The following is a 21,724-nucleotide window of genomic DNA, read 5'->3' on the forward strand; positions in this document are numbered from 1 at the left end:
ATTCATATATGAACAGGAAAGGTACATCCAATTCATTCCACTGTCTTTCCTATTCCCATCCCCTGAGCTTCTATTCTCCCCACCCCCCTTATTACAACTGAACATTTTCTACAGGTGTTGATGGTTTGTAATGCTCCTTAGCATAGGTCATCTCACTGTGTCCCCTAGGGGTAGACAGAGAAGTTCATATTATCCTTACTTTGCTGATCAGAAGACTGAAGCTCACAGCAATGAAGTAACTTTGAAGGTTATCCAGAAAGAAACAGTACTGAGACTAAGAAAGTAGCTCTGTAGAACTCTGACCTCTATACCAGCCTGCACAAAGTACTTATTTTGGGCTTGGGCAGTTTGATTCACTTCCAAGTTCACACATCTGGAAAGTGGAGGTGGTAGGGTTCTAGAACTTGAGTTCTTAACCACTTCCCCAGTGTTTAGTCACTGAGACAGTTGAAAAATGGGTTTTACACGACTTTGCCATGATTCATTCATTCTGGGATGGATTTGTACTGAGTAAAGATTTAAGAGAGGTCTGAGAAATGAAAGCAATAGTTCCACTAATTTAAGTTACTGTGGATTAAGTTGATGTTCCAAGAGAACACACTGTTGAGATATATCTTGAGAATGGGTACATCCTTACTTCAAGAAATTATAAGAAGCACATTGATCTTGGCAGGAGATCTCATATTTATGAGATCACAGTGCCATTTAAAAAAATCAAGATAAATTATAGATGCTTTCTCAGTGATGTTTGTGGCAATTGTGTAAGTCTTGAACACTCGTGTCCTATTTGACCTATACCCTTTCCTCTCCTTGCCCTTTAGGAATGTGCAAAGCATAAAGTAAAAGGTATCCTAATGTTGCTAAAGTATTTAGTACAGTATAGTTTTTTTAAAAGAAGAGAGAAATGAAAGTACAAAATGGGTACTAATCTTGCTTTAACAAGTAAGTTAAAATTGCTTATAATGATCTGATTCATTGAATGAGCAAGAACTGACCACATGGCCTTATTGTCTTTCAACTACATAGACATTTTTGCCTTGTGCCCAATATAAAATATGATTTGTCATTAGACACATTTGGATTCACAGTGAAGTCTAACAAATTCTGTGTTTTGGTATACAAGCAGGAGGGGATAACTTTGAATTACTGAGAAATTTTCAGTTATAGAATGTTTTCAAAGTGGAATTTTAAAACTTGTGAGCTGAGAATTATTACTCAGATATAAACTCTATTTAGGCTAAGGACTTTGTCTTATTCCCTGCTATAACACAGTGCCTAGCACACAGTAGGCCTTCAAAATACAGAATACATGAGTAAACTTTGGGCAAATCACTTCATATTTTTGAGCCTGAGTTTCCTTACTTATAGACAGAGGTGGTTGGACTATTTTGGTATCTGGCCTTTTCCCCACATATGATCTGTTTTGTAATTCTTTTCTCCCAGTGAACTCCAAGTCCTAAAAGATGCTATCTTTTAAAATTTTAAGTAAATAAAGATTTTTTCCCCTATTTTTGTGTTGAACAAAGACACATCTGACTGTATCCAGTGTCTGATTGGCAGCAGAAAATCAGTATTGATATAATTCCAAACAAAACAAACAGAACACTCTAATTTTCTTTTGCAGCATATTGTGATAAATAAACAATTTTTGAAATGATGAAAATATGGTCTAAGTGATTACCTTCGCAAAATTTCCAATATTTCAATGGATCTTCTTCAAGTCTCCTTTGCCTCTGAAATGGATTTCCATGAATTACAATTTCTGATGTGTAATATGAAGGGTCAGAACCCCATGATCTTTCTAGGAGTTGCCTTCATATGATCCTAAGCTATGGAAACTTGAATTAGACAAACATTGTGTTCTAATAGATATTCTCACTAATTGAGCATGAGAGAGTAGATAATAATATTTTATAGTTAGAATGGAGATCACATACATGCAAACCATGGAAAGAAATTATCTTCATTTGTTTTTAAAATGCTCTTTACAAATTACTGATATCACATTATTTGCACAAGGGGGAAAACTCAGCTTATTTTATAAAGGTAAACTTTATCCAAGGATATAGAATTATATAGTCTGAAGGAATAATAATCATGATTATGTTGGTACTGTGATAAAATGCTTTGTAAATCTAATATAATTTTATTCAAAGAAAACAATCCCCATTTTACAAATAAGGAAATGTAAGCAGAGAAATGTCAGGATCTTACTCAAGGCAGAGCTAGGATCTGAACCCCAGTCAGTCTCCCTGGAAAGTCAGTCTCTTAACCAAGTTTTAAGGCTTGGTTAGCAGGCACATTCTTTCATCCATTGGAAATAAACGGATACAGGCATTTTATTCATATGGAGAAGATTATCAAGTCAGACTCACAGATTGTGAAAAGTGAGGAATTCCAGATCAGGCTATCAAAGCTCATGACAAGCCAAAGACAATATAAGGAAAAGCTATTAGAACAGGAGCCACCAATAAACAAAGGCCTAGGGGCCTTCTAAAAGTCTTCTATCCATAATAACACAGCAAAGATTAAGGGTAAATGTGGCTTCAAAACAAAGGCAACTCAAAAATGCAACTTTTCCAACTAAATAGGGTTTCCATGCAGCAGGGATATCCATAATTTTAACCTCTCTTAGTGGTTTCTACCAGTACATAGTTGTTTACAGAACTGGTTTGTCACATGGGAGTCCTACTCTCGAGGGTCCTGGAAGAATGATGATTTGGATGTTTGCTGGAAGCGAAGCTGGAAGCATGAGTCACAAAGAAAGGGGGATTCATATTCAGCCTGAAAGAGGCAAGGATTCCTCCTCTAGTTCATATTGATTCCCTGACTTTTGACCTTGTCAATGTCATGACAAAAAACCAGAGAAGGTGGTTTTTCCAGGGGAGAGTGATTTGAACATTAATCTTGTCCCATCATTAGTTTAACGGGCATTACTTACTTAATGACATTCATTAAATCTGATGTGGCAAGCATTAGCTGGCATAGTACCAAAGCTTTTGCTTTTTTTCCTCAGTACACAGCTGGACTACATTTCCTAGTTCCCTCATAGTTGAAAGTGGCCATGTGACTGTGTTCTGGCCGATGGATGTGGGTAGATCTAAGGTGTGCCTGTCCTGGCTATTAAATATCTCCCACCTGATTCTGCTCACTCCTTATAACTTCCCTGTTTGCTTTCCTGATATCACTGTCCTGGGCAAATTTGGAATCTTATGTTTAAGAAAGCAGTGCCTCTGTCAACTGTGTTCCCTCCCCCTGCCTCCCCCATCCCCAGTGCTCTACTCTAGGCTGCTCACTGGACTTGAAACATGGAAAACAAACTATTTTATAAAGCCCCCAAAATTTGGGGGTTTAATTATTTAAGTGCTTGCATTACCTTAGCTAATGCATCTGATTGTACCCTTCTGCTAGGGTTATTGTCACATCTCATTCTATTATTGGAGGGTAGAGTGGGATAAGGTTGGCATCCTTTTCTTTTTGGTATCATATTAGAAGCCAAGTTCATATAATCTAAGAAAACTGGGGGAGTCCGTTATGGGCACTACTGAGGTGCTCATTGTCCAAACTGGAGAGTCATTTGAGGGTAGGAAACTCTACCAGAACTACCCATTCCCTTTGTGCCAAGCCAGGTCACTGGGACCTTCACAGTGTGGCATAAGGTTGACTTATAAGCTCTGGACTTTGTAGGGTCAAATCTTACCTCCAACCTTAATAAAGTGTTTAATTATTGTAATTGAATCTCCTTATCTGTAAAGTGGAATTACCTATCTCATAGTTATATTAGTTAATGAATATAAAACAGATGTTTGTAATGCATCTGCCACATATAAGAATTCAGTAAATATTAGCTGTTATCGTCACTACAGACCAACACTAATAGAATTTTTTTCGAGGTTACGGAAGTGTTTTGTATCTGTGTTGCCCAATACAGTAACCACCAGCCACATGTGACTACTGAGCACTCGAAACATGTTTGGGGGACTAAATTTTTAATTATACTTAACTTTCAGAATTTGAACTTAAATTTACATAGCCACACATGGCTAGCGGATGTCATGTTGCACAGCACAACTACAGACAATTTAAGTGCTTCAAAAAAATTTTGTTTCAAGCTGTATAAGTCTGAGTTCAATCACAAAAGGAGAATCACTAATATTCATATTCTCTCTCTCTCTCTGGGATTTATCATAAGGATTTGACTATACAACTGTGGGAGCTGGTTAAGCAATTGTTATAAAACTGTTACTTTCACATCTGATGCTGGAACTTGACATCTATAGGGCAGGCAGTCTGAAAGGGAGGATGAACATAAGATTGGGGAGAGCAAAATCAAGCTGGAAGCCACAAACCTAAGTTGTAGCCCATGTTAGTTCTTGTTGCCTTTGGCCTTGGTGGTAGGGATGTCCCATAGAAGCCAGGCTCTTCATCACAAAATTAAGTACTCACCTGGCCCAGGAGTTGGCACGGCTGAAGGAAGATTCAGGGGAAGGTGGAGCAGTGTAGGCCTGACAGCAACCTCCTATTAACAAGGTCAGGCAGCTGATAATTGTCAATGTGTGTGAACTCCAAAATAGCTGTTGCTCCATATCTGCCCAGATTCCCTATGTAAGTCCTCTTGGGTCTCATATTCACCAGAAACATACAGGAAAGGGAAATCAGGGAAAAGTAGTTAGCCTACCTAATTGAAACATTATAACACCACCACACATACTGGAAAGCTAATGAGCCCAATTTTGTATCTGTTAATTCAAAATAGAAGATGATGCTAACATCTCCCAAGGCTCTATTTAGTTGTTTCAGTTTTACAGCTGACCCAAAGATATTCTAAAGATCCTTTCAGCCAGCTAGCCTTATCTTGGAGTGATAAGACTACGAGGTTTTTGTTGTTGTTGTTCGTTTTTGTTTTTGTTTTTTTGGGGTACTGGGGATTGAACTCAGGGGCATTTGACCACTGAGCCACATCCCCAGCCCTATTTTGTATTTTATTTAGAGACAGGGTCTCACTGAGTTGCTCAGTGCCTCGCTTTTGCTGAGGCTGGCTTTGAACTTGAGATTTTCCTTCCTTAACCTCCCAAGCCACTGGGATTACAGGCCTGTGACACCATGCCTGGCTTTTGTTTTTGTTTTGTCATTATTGTTTTGTTTTTAGTTTTTCTTTATATTTTTCTGTGGTTTGGAGTTTTTTGCACATAAGCCTATATTCTGGTTATAATTAGAAAAATATTAATATTATGTTTTACAAGCCAAACAATGACCCTTGCAAGACTGCACATACTACTCAAGGTCACTCTAATAACATCATGATTAATTGTGCCTTCTACTTCCTTCCTTAAAATTTCACCTGGTCTTGACTTTTGTAAGAATTTATGAAACAAGTCAGGGTCATTTGTTCTCCTGAAGCCCTTCTCCTTTCTCATCCCATGTTTCCAAAGTAATCCCTAAAGCAATTTGAAAATCAGAGGCAAAGAATATGAAGAGAAAAGAAACTGAAATGGAACTCTTGAACATAGAAGGGAGAAATTATTTTCAGATGAATAACTGAGAAAATGAGGAATAGGGAAAGTATCACTGTATTAGTTACTGACATAAGCAGTATTTACTGTATATTCTTCTCAGTTCTTTAACAGTAGTACTCAGGAAGTACATAGTCAGTTAGTATGACTAATTTTATCCCTAACTTCCAAATGGAAAACCGAATTGCAGATGGTCTAAGTTGTCCAAGGCCCTAACGGTAAAATGGGGATAACTTATCTCATTTGGTTGTTGTATAGACTAAATAAAGTGAACACTTATACAGTGCCTAGTCATAGTAATACTATATAAATTCCTTTTTTGGAGGGGGTGGTGCAGAAGATTGAACCCAGAGTTGCTTTACCACTAAGTTATATCTACAGTCCTTTTTATATTTTTATTTTGAGACAGGGCCTTGCTAAGCTGCTGAGGCTGGCCTTGAGTTTGTGATCCTCCTCCCTCACCCTCCTGAGTTGCTAAAATTACAGCCCTGCACCGTAGCACCCAGCGTAAAAATTCTTATTAATTAAAAATAATTTGGGACTTTACTCTTGGGGAGGGGCTGTGAACACACACATAAATTTGCATTTTAGTTCAGGGAATTTAGTGATACTCCAAAATGCATCTCATAGACCTTTGCACATAAAGCCCTGAGGGAATCAGGATCAGTTCCAGAAGGTAAAGGACTGAGAGGATGTGAAGTGGTAGTGTGTGAAAGGGGAAGAAGAGCAAGTCAGGACCTGGGGGATCAAGAACACATTTTACTTTCCCATTTTGACCAAAACCCACCTAGAATTGCTGACAATTTGTTCTTTGGGAAGTTCCATCAACTGAGAGTTGAAGTTTTCTTTAGTGATGTCATTATTAATCTTTTAACAAATATATTATGTAAGAGTACTTATTGAGCAGTGTGATGTGAGATAGTTACAGCTCAAGTAAGCATGTTTCAGATGTGCCAAATTAGAAATGTTTTCATTTATTTTTTTGGTTATGTAGCAAAATCTGAAAATGCAGTTTCTGGAAGAGTATCCATTGCTCAAGCTCTGAGGAGCCAATATAATAACAATTTTTTTTTTGCTTTGTTTGGGGTTCCTATGTAAGAGTCTCTAGGCATGGTGGCTTGTTTTTAATTATCTCTCTATGGAATAGCAATTCAATTCAGAGGAAGACTGCCACCAAATTACAAATTTCAGTTGGGTCTAAAATATTCATGCAGGGGGGCCTAGTTGTATCCTTTCTAGATCCACTCTGAGAAGATCAAACCTTTTTTTCCCCCCCATCCAACTTTGGGGCCAATTTGTTGAAAGGAAAGACTCAGTATTACTGCACTCAAAGCTTTGTAGGCAACCAACCATTTCACATTTGAAGTCTTAACATCTACCACAATGTCAAACAATGGAGAGAAAAATGAAAACAAACACCCAGACATGATCTTGCATGATCTGGATGCAGGTAGTTTATTTGGAAGAGATCTCAGAAATCAGGAGCAAGGGAGCAGGGAAGAGACATTAGAAAAAGAGGAAGAGTCCCTAGCGAGTATATGATCGAAGTCACACTGTAGGCAACAGGGGCTCTCAATTGCTGAATTTTAAATGTTGTTTCAATATGTATTTGAATGGACATTTTAACACACACTTGTAAGATCTGTTAAGTAATCTCTCTGCTGTGATTGGCAGTCATAACTACTCCACGTTCAGATTGAGTAAGAGTCATCCAAGAAATTTTCTCAAGTCTTCATGAACTCCACAATAGGTCATTTTGTCTCATTATTCTCAGATCCATCCCCATGCTTCCCCTGCTCTGGTTTGTATCACAGAGACCTAACCCCATGCCATATTTTCCACGTCCCATTGCTAATTGGCTTCCAGCTAGGTGTGGCCAATGGGCAGCAATGGCAGGAGATGGGATTGCAGGAGGAAAGGAAGAATTTGGGGCATTTCTCCCCCTGATTGGCATCTCTAATAGTGGGCTGTGCGTCTTCCATGATTCCATCTCACTGGACAGCCCCCTCTGTGGTCTCAGCTCATGCTCTGTGGCTTTCCTCTCTGGGATCTAGTAACTTCACCTCCCTCCTTCTTCCTCCATCCCTGGAAGTACCTGACCTCTGTGGATTGCTCCAGCACTTCACCTTTGCACTATTTCCCTGAGTTAAATTCCTACTCTTGAAGTGCCTATCATAGGTTCCTGGCTTGATCCCGATGATGGAGATTTCTTCTTTTCTTCCTCTTCTTTTTTCACAATGCTAGGGATCAAACCCAGGGTCTCATGCTAGGCAAGTGCTCTACCATGATAGAGATTTCTTAATTATTTCATCAGTTCATCTAAAAATACTTTTGAACAAGATGCTGGACTGGATTCTTGAAGGAAAATAAATAAAGCATCAAGCTTCTTAGTATGTAGTTGGAAAAATAATTTATCCAGTGTGCTATTGTTTGAATTCCTGTGAAAATCTCATGTTGAAATTAGAAGGCTATCATGATGGTATTGAAAAGTGGGATCTTTGAGAGGTGACTAGGTCATGAGGGCTTTGCAATCATGAATAGATAAATGCTGCCATTCTCATGGGAATGGGTTAATATCTCTCTATCTCATGAGCTCACTTACCCTTCTGCCAGGTTATGACACAGCCAGAAGGTTCTCACCAGATGCAACCCCTCAATCTTGGACTTCCCAGCCTCCAGAACTATGAGCCAAATAAATTTTTATTGTTTATAATTGACCCAGCCAGTGGTATTCTGTCATAGTGGCAGAAAATGGACTAAGACACAGTGTGAATGTTAAATAATATATATCCAATGCCAAGTGACTCCTGTAGTCAATTAATACTTTAAGATATAAAGAGGAGAGAGCCATCTCCATCTTCTTCTGTAGTCAGAGCATGCTTTAGAGGACCGGAAAATTGACATAAAGGGGTCATCTTTTAAAACTTCCAATTTTATAAGACAGGGTGAAAACTTACATGGAAAAGGGACTTTGTGGGTATAATTAAAGTTAAGGACCACAGGGAGATAGGAAATAGGGATGTTATCATGGATTACCTGCGTAGACCCAGTTATCATGTGAGTTTTTTTAAAGTGTGATGAGGAAGTGAATTGGAATTATGGCACATGAGAAGGACTCCCCAACCCTTTCCCATTGTCATTGGCTTTGAAGATGGAGGAATGAGGCAAGAAACATGGGTTGCTTCTAGACTTAGCATGACCCTCAATTTGTCACAGCAAGAAAATGAGAACCTCAGTCCTGTAACTTCAAGGAACTGAATTCTGCCAATAACCCTATTAAGCAGGAAATATATTATTTCCTAAAGTCTCCAGAAAGGAATTTCGCCAGTCATCACCTTGACCTTGACTTCAGGCTAGAAAGATGTGTGCTAGACTTATTACCTGTAGAACTCTGTGATAACAAATTTGTGTTTTAAGCTGCTAAATTTATGGTACTTCATTATAGCAGCAAGAAGAGTCTAATGCACTGAAGTTCTCAATTGGAATTATTTGGCTGGTGTTACCAGCAATGCTATTAAATTCAAGAATGGATCGAGTATGGCAATGATGTGGGGTAATGAGGGCTGAGTTCTTTGGTATATTGAGGCAATGACAGTGGGATATTCACATGGCAGTGCTGAGACCATACTTGGCCACGTGAGAATGGCATTCAGGAGGTGGTGGCAATAACTGAAAAAAAGTGCCAGGGAGGTGAGTTAGGGAAAAGGACACCATGGAAGGAGGTCAGTTTCTTGAGTTTCCAGTTCCTCTGGCTCTGCTTGGCTTCCATTCTAAGCTTATGCTCACCAAACTCCTGCTCATAATTGATGGGCTTTGTCTTTAAAAAAAAAAAAATCACCAGGGAGAGACATTGAGTAAATTTTATAGATGGATCACAATAATTTTATTTATTGATTTAGACTGATTTCAGTAAATGAATAATGCTTTAACTTTTGCTCTTTATAGGTTTGCAAAGGAAAATCTGAAATTTTTAAATGTTTTTCCTTCCTTTGTTTATGAATCTTTTTAGCAATGGAAATGTTTTGTCTCCCAAGAGTGGCATGGAGCTCAAACATATGACTCATTGCAAATGACGACCACCTCTTTATTGTAACAAGTGGGAAGTGAATTGGGAGAGACACAAGAGAAACATAGGCTGATGTTCAGGAAAGTGTAATACCTGTGAGGATGTCTTTATCTTGGACCAGGAGGACTGATACAGCACATCATAATTAGAGATAGAAAAAGTGAATAAATGTTAGTCACCAAGCAATTGGGTCCCCAAAAGCAAGCAAGCAAACAAACAAAACCAAATGGAAAAACTGCCAAAAGAAAAAGTAGGCAGTAACAATTTAACCCATTTTTTTCCTGTCATCCCAGATGTGGAACACATATAAGAACTTACCACTTATGGTAACTTTGAAATAATATTTGACTATTTACTATGCTTACAGAATTGAAAACTTGGGACTTTTTTAAAAATATTTTTTTAGCTGTTGCTGGATGTTTATTTTATTTATCTCTTTATATGCAGTGCTAAGAATAAACCTCAGTGCCTCACACATGCTAGGCAAGTGCTCTACCACTGAGCTACCACCCCAGCCCCCTAAACTTGGAACTTAACAGGTTAAAAAATTGAAGCTTTAGCTTACTAGATTCCCTCTCTTCATCAAAGCAGATTGTTGTCTATCCTGTTGGGAGCTGCCAGGAGCCCTGTAAGTTCCAGGCTACATGCCCAGCTCTGCCTGCAATCAAAACCTATGAAATTTACATGTTGATCAAGTTTAAGCTCTTACTTATGAGTCTATGCCTGTCAGACCTGACTACCCAGGGATGGCCGATCAGTTTCATGGGTTTCCCTGGAAAATTGAGTCTCTGCTCTGGCTCTCTTCTTACCCTTGGGTTGCCCATTTCCTCTAATATCTAAGAAAGAGGTAAAACGGAACCCTTTTCCCTGGGAGTACATAGCTTTGGGTCAAAAGATTTGGCAGTAAAGATTGAAATTGTTAGTGCCTATGGTTAGTCATGGAGTGGAATTGTTAAGGAAGCTGTGTTAGGTTCTGTTGCACTTCAGCATCACTCTGCATCCCTATTCTCTGGTACTCCACTATCCCCCAGTACCTTCATCCTGTTCCCTGCCTTTGCCACACTCCTGCCCCACTCGGCTTCACCTACCCAAACTAATAAGTGTCATTCTCAGAGAAGCTCATGATGGTTTTCCCCAGTGCTTTTCCATATTACCCAGTATGGTAGGTCTTTTCTAGATGATCAAAAGAATTCAACCAGTTCAGATTAACTTATACTAACATGTGAATGACTGATTGCCCCCTAGTGCTCCCAAGAATATTTTTTAAATTAACCCTTTAAAGGTTAACTCAGTAGATTCTGATCAATAGAATATAAAAGTAGCATGAGGGATAGGAAAGGCAGCAGAATACAACAGACACTAGTATGGCAGTATGTATAAACGCGGATGTATAACCAATGTGATCCTGCAATCTGCACACGTGGTAAAAATAAGAATTCATACCCCATTTGAATCAAATGTATGATATATGATATGTCAAGATCATTGTAATGTTTTGAGAACCAATAAAAAAATCAATTGAAAAAAAAAGAACAGAGATTAAGGAAGAGGTCATTCTAATTACATTAGGGTACTAAGACAACTAACCACTCTGCCCATATTTGCCTTATTGGCTGCAGGGGAAGTGGGGAATTAAGCATCATTCAATCCTGTTTGAAAGCATAATTATGATTTTAATTATCCCTGAAAATAATAAGTACCCTGCCATCATTTCAGGAAAATAGGCTCCCATATGATAGTAGGTATATTTCATTATGCAACTTTAGTTTCCAAACATACTTATTCTTTCCTATTAATTGTATGTCAGAATACCACAAAGAAAATAACAATTCTTTTATAATTAATTTTTTAACAACTTATAGCACCTCACGTGAGTGAAGGTTTGGGGAAATAACACTGTTGTGTATAGCAAAGGGTACTGTAAACTAATTTAAGTTTTCTATAGGGCATTTTGACAACCAAAATTCATGGAATTTCTGAAAGAATGAGCCATGTGTGTATGCAAAAATCCAGCATTATTTGTAAAGAAAAATCGTCCACATCAAAATGCTCATTAAAAAGGAAATCTTTCATAGATAAATGTTAAATCCAATCATTGAAATGCTAAGCATTTATCACAATTTGTGGAAATTTGTTTAATGATATAAAACAATAAATAGTTTTGTGTAATATGATCCTTCTTATTATACATTTAGATATATACATATGTACGTGAATATACATTAATTGTAGATATACACATGGAAAATAATATATACTAAAATATTAATGTCATTTATTTCTGGTGGCAAAATTATAGGTGGCTTTTCTTTTCTTTTTCTGTCATTTCTGAAGTTTCTCCAGTAAGCATGTATTATTTTACATAGAGAAAAAAAGAGAATTACTTTTAAGGGACATGAGCATTTTCTCCAAATTAATAACTCAATAGCTCTTGTAGTTTGTACACTGAGAGGTGTCTGATCAGATTGAAATTATATACAAGAGGTGGCAGAATAAGCAGAGCTAACATCTGTGCTAAAAAGAAGCACAGTTCATGGAAGTTTAATTTATGCAGATGTACACATTTACTTCTACACATTTTAATGAATATTAGGCAGTAGCTGAAGTTTTTAGTCATCATTTCTAAGAGATGTCTTTGTAGAGAATTCAAAAGGACTGATCAATGTCAAGAATAATAGTAAATTAACATACTGCCCTCTTTTGGTAGCTATTTACAACTCAGATTCATTGCCACTAAAGATGTTCATCTCCTACAAATTTGTGCATAAAGTAAACTAATTTTAAATCACCTTTTTCCTTGACAGAAAATGCTGATAATTCCAGTTTGTTATCACCATCTGGTAAGACTGTTATTTTATGACTTTGGGGAATTTCAGGAAAATATTATCCCAAAAGTTCTCCACACAGTATGGCATGTTGTCAGTGATAGCAAAATTGTTTTTCTGCAAGTAGCTTAATTAAGTTATGTCATTAAACCTACATCTGGAAAATCAATAGCAAACATAGACAAGAAGACAGCCATATTGATTCTTCCGTATTGCCAAACAAAGCTGGGGAGTACAACACTGACAAATAAATTGTGGGTTTACATCATGGTAGCTGCTTAAGTTCTTCAGTTGTTTTTGGTGTTCTAGTTCACAAATTTTCTGAAGAGTATCAAGAACTTAAACATGCCAAATGTTTTTATATTTGCATGATGAGATATTCTCTTAAACATGCTTCCTCAGTACCCTCATTGAGTATTTCTCAAAAGGCCTCCAAAAGCTTAGCACTTGCTAGAATAGGGAGGCAAATAAATTACAGATAAATTAATAACTAGAACCCATATTGGCAGGAACTAGGAACAGTATCCTATTTCCAGATTGATAGCTGCGATGGAACCTTAGGGATAAAATAGCCCAGCTCCAATCCTTAGCTGATGAGAGAATGAAGCCCATAGCACCTCAGTAACTTGTCAAAGACCTCACAGCTTCTTGTTCCACATCATACAGAGGCAGCACATGGCTTCTCTGATTTCTTCCTGCTGTACCATATAGACTAGAATGATCTCTCATGATAAAAGATGAGCCAACTCACATTTTATCCTTAGTTGTGTGAAAATGAGCTTCTACTATTATTCATTTAAATGGAATTAATAATAATGACAGTTGTTTCTTGTGCACATACTACATGCCTAGAAGTCTTCAAACATCTTCCAATTCCTCTCAGTGTTGCAGGATAGGAATCATTATTTGTATGTTACAGATGAGGCTCAGCAGGGAAAACTTGCTCATGATCATACATTCTCTGGAACCAGACTATTAGAGTTTGAATTTGGCTACCACCCTCCCACCCCCATTGCCAGCTCTGATTTGGGGCAAGTTCCTTCACCCTTCTATGCCTCAGTTTCCTCTTCTATTAATTAGAAGAACAGTACCTGCTTCATTTTGTGAAAATGAAAGGATACATGTGCCTGGCACAGAGTAAGCCCTTACTAAATTAACTATCATTAGTATGAATTACTAAGTTATGGGGCAAAGATTTGTACCTGGACTGCATGCCACCAAAGCCCAAGCCCTTTTTACCATGCCAATTTGTCCCCTGGTTATTAAGCTTCCAGGGTAGAGTAGGCCAGTGTATTTTTCTTTTAGTAGAATAACTTTCAGCGAACTTGATTATGATGATATCTGCAAAATCTTGTTTGCAGAGAATGAGGAACAGGGCTTTGCGGGTACACACTGGCACTAGTCACAGCCTAGGTTCTGAGTGCCCTGGGGAAGAGCCAGTGTAGCATTGAAGGGCAAAGACAGCTGTGCCCATAAGCCTCTTCTTTGTGTGATATCACCATTCATTAACATTTGGAAGAACGAATAGTCATTAATTAAAAACCAGCTCTGACCAGTTATTTTGTTCTGCCCCAATAGCAAAGAAGTCCATATCTGCACTTTGATTTTATCCCTCAGGAACTGTCTTACTCCTCATGAAATATCCTTGCCAACTTAAAAAAAAATAAATGTAGCAAATGACAAAATATGGAAGCAATAATGTGGGACAGACAGGGTGTGTGTGTTTCAGCCAATGCATGAGCAGTCTAAAACAGACAGTCCAGCCAACCATCTTGACACACCCAAAGTTTGTCCATACCAGCTGAAAAATCAGGCTTCAAAAGGCTTCTAAAAGCTTAGCACTTGCTAGAATAGGGAGGCAAATAAATTACAGATAAATTAAAAACTTGATTTAGTTGTAAAATGTTTGTGCTTGTTTTTCCCATGTTTAGGTAGAGGTCAAGCCACTAGATCTTTTTAATATTTAAACATGTAAGATGTGTGTAGTAGGTTGACCTCTTAACCTAAATAGAGTCACTCCACAGGAAATTTATTACTCAATTGATTGTCTTAATAGCAGCCATATTTTAAAATAGCTTCCTGGGAAATTGTGTTAGGTAGTACAATATTGAGTGGTATCAATTTGTCTTTATAATCCTAAATTCACTGTGGGATGCGTTGCCAGGCACCGTTGTAAGCCAGTATGTGAATATATTTCATGATTGTAGTTCAACACATTATTTTAAATGTTTTCTAGAATTCTCTTGGTTGAAAATTTTGAATGTAATATTTCTTTTATTTTGGTGTGTTTCCTAAGATTATTTCCATGATATTCCATAGGTAGTAGCAGGCTTTGTGATCATGGGTCTCAGAGCATGTTTTCTTTTTATATTTATACCTCAGAAGTTCTGATTAATACATAACTGTTTCAAAGTATTTATTTTAAAATTTTCTTTTTCTCTCCTGCAGCTGAATCATCTCTTGTCAGTTTTGTCCCCTACTCCAATGGTACTCCAGGCAAGACTTTGAAAAAATTTAAACATAGATTTAGCCCAACTTGTTAAATTTTTGTTTTAATGATACCTTGTATTGTTTTTCTCCTTGTAACAAAAAGTGGCTGAAACTACAAGCCTCAATGGTAAGAATTTTTCTGGAGCAAGTGAAAACTGATAACTGTTAATATGTATATAAGTATAATGAACATTGTGGCAGATTTCCATCTCTAAATTATTTCTGAATACATTAAATAATTTCATAAAACCCCAAACCTGACAACCCTTAAGAGTGACCTAAACTTTCTGGTTAAATAATAAAATTATTATGATCACAGAGGGAAGACAGCCCTCCACCACTCTTAACTGCTCTAGAAAAGAAATTTTGAGTACTCCATTTCACTTGCTGTACAACACAATGCCATAAGGTTTTGCATGACAGATGTTTAAATGTGAAAAGCACATCCAGTGATTTCAATATGGTTCAGCATGGATTTGAAGGCACAGAGTGTTCAAAGACAGCCTTTTTACAGATGATTTGATCGATTTTTAAAGAGTATGAAATGGGGGAAAAACTGGCTTCCTCACTGTGCTAGAGAAAAGGACAGAGCTTTGTGCTGTATTCAAGGGAGGTAGGCCGGGCGGCACATTCTGTTCCATCCTCTTTGTGGGTAGATAGCCTTCCATCTTACTGCGGTCTAACCCCAACACTTTTCAGAATCGCTTAGTTAAAATAAAATCTCACCATGTGGTTGGTGGTTAAGGAGCTAATCATAGTTGCAACTTATACTGATCAAAAACTGGTTTAAATTCATATTTGGCCCAATGGGAAGAGCCAAAGGTTATAATTTTTATGTGTAATTACTTTTTACAGTGAAAAGAACATCTTCAATTTAGCTTTGTAGCAGTGTTTGGATCTGTGTGTGTGTGTGTGTGTGTGTGTATGTAAGTGTGATAATGTGATACCTTTTATATTTTTCCTTAAAAATTTTCATCCAGAATAATAAATTCTTGAATGCTTTTCATTTAAAGAAATAACAATAGAATAGATTCAAAGTTGGATTTTAGATCAAACACTATCAAAAGAGGTTTTTCCTAAAAGTTAGTTGAATGTACTGTTTAAGAACTCCAAATTTAGGGGCTGGCATTGTGGCTTAGCGGTAGAGTGCTCGCCTAGCATGTGCAAGACCCTGGGTTCGATCCTCAGCACCGCATTAAAAATAAATAAGTGAAATAAAGGTATATATAAAAAAGAACTTCAAATTTAAACTAGACTTAGTTAAAATTACTTTAAAAGACTATACCACCGGAAGAAACATTCAGCCTCCCTACCACTATGTACTAAAGTTGATATCAACATTTGAAATTTCATATCCCTTAGGGAATTTCATTATTGTAAAGGACAAAAACTAAACAACATAAATGAGTTTATTTAAATCTAATAATTATGGGAGTGTTGTTATGTGTTAGATATGTAACTGGCATTCAGGAAACGCATTTTGAAAGAACAGACATTTGTTCAATTAATCTTCAGGAGTGGGAGAATGGATAGTAGTAAGGGGATGGGCAGCAAATGCATACTTTTGCAAAACTAACTTCTGGATTTTAGGAAAAGTAAAATATTTAAGGAATGTTAGAAGAGTCATGTTTGTTAACCATGCCAGTAGTTACACTAATTTTTATTATTTTGTTTCAGATGCTACTTCCAGTGTATTGTCTACATTAAACAAGACAGGTAATATCAAGTTATTACTAAATGTCATAGCATTTCTTCTATGACTTCTTGAGTTTTTCACTTGTGTGGTCTACGGGTTAGTAAAGAGAAGTTTTCCTTTGCTAACTTTCTTGAGCTTTCAACTATTATTATTCCTTTGACTTTGACATTGAACTATAATTCTGTTGTCATCACTCTCAAACTTATGAACTATTATGGCAGTAGCACTTCATTTAAATAACATTTATTATCACAGTGATACATGGTAGCTCATAAAAATGGAAAATATAGAGAAATACAAAGAAGGAGGATAGAAATCATCTTTAATGTTACTTTTCTAAGACTTACTGTTAAAATTTGGTATATTTTCATTTAGTATAATATATGCATGTATTTATATACATATATCTTATGTATATGTCTCTTGCAAAGTACTCATAGTTTATGTAGATTTTTATATCTTGCTCTTCTGACCTAATATTAAATTATAAGTATTTGCCAATATCTCTTGCTTTTAATGACTTGATAACATTCCATTGTATACCATATGTTGAACACTAAAGTTGTTTCTATTTTTTTAATAGAGGTTATTCCAATGAACATCCTGGTGCCAATACTTTTCATTCATCCTTGATTTCTGTAGGATACATTCCAAGGATTGGACATAAAGTATGAATATTTTAAGGCCCTTGACACCCACTGTCCAATTACCTTCCAGAGGGTTGTGTCCAGCAACATTCCTTGCAGCAGTGGATGAGGTTATATATGTCACTGTACCTTTGTTAGGATTATAGTATATTATTAATTTTTCTCTCAATTACTTAGGTTTTCTTTTCTTTTCTTTCTTTCTTTTTTGGTAGCAGGGGATTGAACCTAGAGGGCACTTACTCACTGAACCATATCCCCAGCCCTGTTTTGTATTTTGTCTAGACACAGGGTCTCACTGAGTTGCCTAGGGCCTCCCTAAATTGCTGAGGTTGGCTTTGATCTCGTGACCCTCCTGCCTCAGCCTCCCAAGCTGCTGGGATTACAGTATACCATTGCACCCAGATTATTTTTCATTCTTGATTATTAATGAGGTTGAATATCAGGGCAAACAAAACAATATATTTAAAGGATTATTAATGATAATGCAGTCTCTGTAATTACTACCAACCATTGCCCATGAGTCACACAGTGAAATGAACTCATCAATAGCACACACACACACACACACACACACAAATGAGGTTTTTGAAGTTGTCAATATAACATCATTCATAAGTGTTATCTCCAAGCTTCAAGCTTATTCTTTTATTCAGAATTTCCCCATCTGCACTAGGAGACAGAACTTTGCAAATCTGTGCCCTGAACACAGCCTCTTATAGTTGGCCATCCTGATGGCATGGATTGCTGAACCTGGTTCTCCATTATCTGGCAAATGAACCATGGGCTTTGTCTCCCAACTGTAATGTAATGATATTTTTAAGGTTTGCTTCTTTAGAACATGTTAATATTTGCCTGTGAGTTCCTAACTTTAAACAGTTCTGGTTCTGCTGTGGGCTTGTTGTGTGACTATAGTTGGATGGTTTTGACCTCTCTCAAAATAGTTTTATCTATCAGTACAATAGGGATAACTGTTAAAGCAAACAGCAGGATGCTTGACTGTAGACTGCAGTAGCAGTATTTTAGATCCTATGTGTATTGACTCACATTAATTTTGACTCTGAATCACCTACCCTTTACAACCTATCACCCAGAGGTCCTGAGAGTGACTTAATTCCACGTATCTGAAATTCACATTTGTTGGTCTAGCAGCAGTGCCTGGAAACTGGAGTAGAATTACACAAGCAGTGGGGTGTGTAATGGGTGTGATCTAACTGGGTAAACATGGGAATCCAACTCCCAGGCCCACCCCATGCCAATGCTACAATTTCTGTGCAGGTCCCCATTCCACTGCTGAGATGACCAATCATGTCTTAAAAAGATGTCAACGGTGTGATTTTAGTGAAAGCACTTCACTAAAAAATGATATTCATGGCAAAGTGTTTTTTAAAAACAAGCAACAATTGTGCTCTAATATTTAAATTGCTTCTTTGCAGAAAAAACTAAAATCACTATAGTAAAAACCTTCAATGCATCAGGTATGACTTATTATAAATATCAAGACTTTCTTCTTTATAACTAAGGTAAAATTAAACAAATGGCTGGTGTTTATGATCTCTTTTTCTTTTTTTAAAAGTAAAATCTGTTCTTAATGAATAGATGTGTAGGTACTGGGTATCTGAAGTTGTACTAGACATTAAGGGCTGTATAATAATGATCAGGCACAGTGCCCTCTCTCAAGAATCTTCTAGTCTCAGAGGGAGACAGGTCAAAGAAGCAGGTCACAAATGTGAACATGCATGCAGATAAAGGCAATAATTCCACCAGGATTTCTCTTTCTCACTCTCTTTTTTCCCCCTTGGTGTTGGAGATCAAACCCAGGGCTTCTTGCATGCTAAGCATGTACTCTACCACTGAACTACACCCACAACCCCACAAGCATTTCTCATGATTAAGAGACATAGGAGGTAGAAGGACTAGTGGTAATGAGTTTATGAACAGGATGCAATTAATGAAAGAGAGGAGTGAACCTCAAATTCTTTCTAAAGCAAAGCAAGGATATACTTTTAAGTACCTAATACAAGACTAGGCATACAAGATATACTTAACAAAGACTTTTCTTTTCTCTTTCTTTCTTTCTTTTCTTTTTTTTTTTTTTTTAAATACAGGGACTTGCTAAGTTCTCTAGGCTAAAAAGGCCTCAAACTCGTCTTCCTCCTGATTCCAGCCATCAGAGTAGCTGGGATTACAGGCATGCACCACTGTGCTCAGTTTAACAAAGCCCTCTGATTGACTTCAGACAGGGGTTGGCAAACTATTGCCAATGGGCCAAATCTGGTTCATTGCCTGTTTTTGTAAAATATGTTATTGGAACACTGCCATGTCCATTCGTTTACATATTTTCTATGGCTACTTTTCTGCTACATAGAATGGTAGAGCTGAGTAGTTGCAACAGAAAACATATAACCCACAAAGCCTAAAATATTTAGTATCTGACCCTTTTAAGACAGTTTTCTCATTCAGGATTTAAGGAGTGACCAGTAAGTAGCTGTAGTGCAGATAATGGGCCTAGAAACAGGAAAGAAAATTCTCGGTATGAAAGAGCAACAAAAAGACCCACATCACTGGAAATGGAGATGCAGGTAGAGATGGTAGAATGAAAAGTATAGCAAGAATGGATCAATGCTTTAAAGAAAGCATTACTACCCACCATCTATATATTCTATAACATTTGCATTGTATGTATGTTATAGTGAGCTATAAGTAACTATATTTAAAGTGAAATCTTCCTCTTCTGGTGTGGGTAACATTGCTATGGAAGAATATAGAAATCTTTATCTAACTTTGGGCACCTAAATTCAGTTTGTTCACAGAATCAAAACTCTTAGCTGAAGCATGATGCCCGTACACCAATAAATCATTCTGACCGAAACCATATCACTCGCACTAAGTCAAATTATAGTTTTAATAGTTTTCTATTTCTATTTCAAATAATAAGTTTTATAGTTTTTTCATAGGACAAACATGTAATGAAAATTAACTAGCAATTGGCATTGCATACATAATTCTGACCATACAGAACCTAGCAAAGAGACTGAAAGATTCCTTAATATAACCCTCTTTTCCCCTTGGCAATTTGCTTAGTACATTGTCAGCATTTGCCCCTCCCATTTACTATGGATTTCTTATGCTTCACCAAAAGATGCAATTAGTGAAGGAAAGACTCTTAGAGAAGTAAACCTTGAGCTCTTTTCAAACAAAGAGATGTACTTCTCCTTTCACTAAAGGAGAAAGTGTTTCTCAGATATATCTGTTTGGAGTTTTTGTTCTAACATGGTTCATTTCTTCTCCCATTCTTCTCCCATTCTGCCTCCTTGGTATGCTCGTGTGATCTGAAGTCCTGATTAGCACTAAAACTTTTTATATACTGGCCAGTATCGACCTCTAGATTGTAAGCTCCTTGAGGGCAGGGTCTATATCTGAACCTCCCCAAACCTGTAGAATATGGTAGGTGCACAGCAAATACATTTTGAATTTTGTAGTTTTTGCTCATGAAACAATATCATGACATTAATGTTATTTCATACATACATTTGCATAGAGAGCTAGGACTAACATTAGAGTATTTGGGGACTCTCCAATCCAGGAAGGGAAAGACAATCTTTGAGGCCTATTCCATTTATGGTCTCTATACTTGATTTGTTACCTGGTGCTCTGTTTTATATTGGACAAGCAAAAGGTTAATTGTGAATGAAACAAAAAAATTTTAGGAAGGAGTTGAAAGTCAGACACTGACATACTATAGAATAGTAAAGAGTCAAGTTCCATAGCTGACCAACTAAATGAAGACTCTCATTCCTTTAGTCTCTGTGAAATTCATCCAGCCAGTTTTATCCAGTTTCTTAATATTTTTGGTCCACATTTGCCTACGTTTGTGAATATTCTTGACAATGTAGTATATAATTGCAGGTGTTGATGTGCTTAACCAGCTAGGTTGTTGTTTTTTTGCAGGAGTCAAATCCCAGAGAAATATCTGCAATTTGTCATCTATTTGCAATGATTCAGGTTAGTTCTTGTATACATTATACATTACCAGATAAATTTGTTCCATAGAGAAAAATGATTTGATTTGGTTTTTTCCTGTTGTGTATGTGTGTGCCTCTCTGAGATGTCTGTTTTTATACCACCTGGTTACCAAAAGTCCCTAATAAAACAAAAGTGAATTTTAGATCTGGCTGGAATTATCTTCCCATTGTTTAGTGAAAGGATGAATTAACTTCCTTAATATGAGACATAAAGTGCTACAACAAATATTTTTCACTGTAGCTTTAAATTCATAACTAATACTCTTAGTGTTAATTCATGAATAATAATGAGATTATTACTAATTAGTGAAAGTCACTTTTTGTATATAAATCCCTCAAGCTTTCCTGTAGGACCTTAAATAATATAGCTTAGAAACAGGATGTTGTCCTTTGCTAAGAATAAAACAAACCTGACTGCTAGAATGTTGAAACCTCATATACAACTAATTCAACTAAACGCTAATT

General features: G+C 36.9%; 1 protein-coding gene across 7 annotated transcripts in view; it reads left to right on the plus strand.

Moving 5' to 3' along the window:
* The window catches only part of Adgrg2 (adhesion G protein-coupled receptor G2), a 111,022-nt gene that overhangs the window by 56,008 nt on the left and 33,290 nt on the right, over positions 1–21,724 (plus strand). For 2 of the 7 annotated variants that reach the window (XM_046425850.2, XM_046425851.2), the window contains 6 exons: positions 12,384–12,419; positions 14,853–14,900; positions 14,998–15,021; positions 16,572–16,610; positions 18,671–18,712; positions 21,186–21,239. In XM_046425850.2, coding sequence (XP_046281806.1) covers positions 12,384–12,419; positions 14,853–14,900; positions 14,998–15,021; positions 16,572–16,610; positions 18,671–18,712; positions 21,186–21,239 — 243 coding nt within the window. The remainder of the gene's footprint in view (positions 1–12,383; positions 12,420–14,852; positions 14,901–14,997; positions 15,022–16,571; positions 16,611–18,670; positions 18,713–21,185; positions 21,240–21,724) is intronic. The other 5 variants (XM_058573083.1, XM_058573084.1, XM_058573085.1 and 2 more) reach the window with 5 other exon arrangements.

The sequence above is a fragment of the Marmota monax genome, unplaced genomic scaffold (genome assembly GCF_021218885.2).
Source record: "Marmota monax isolate L192 unplaced genomic scaffold, Marmota_monax_Labrador192_F-V1.1 WCK01_AAM20220418_F8-fsc00203, whole genome shotgun sequence".
Taxonomy (NCBI): domain Eukaryota; kingdom Metazoa; phylum Chordata; class Mammalia; order Rodentia; family Sciuridae; genus Marmota; species Marmota monax.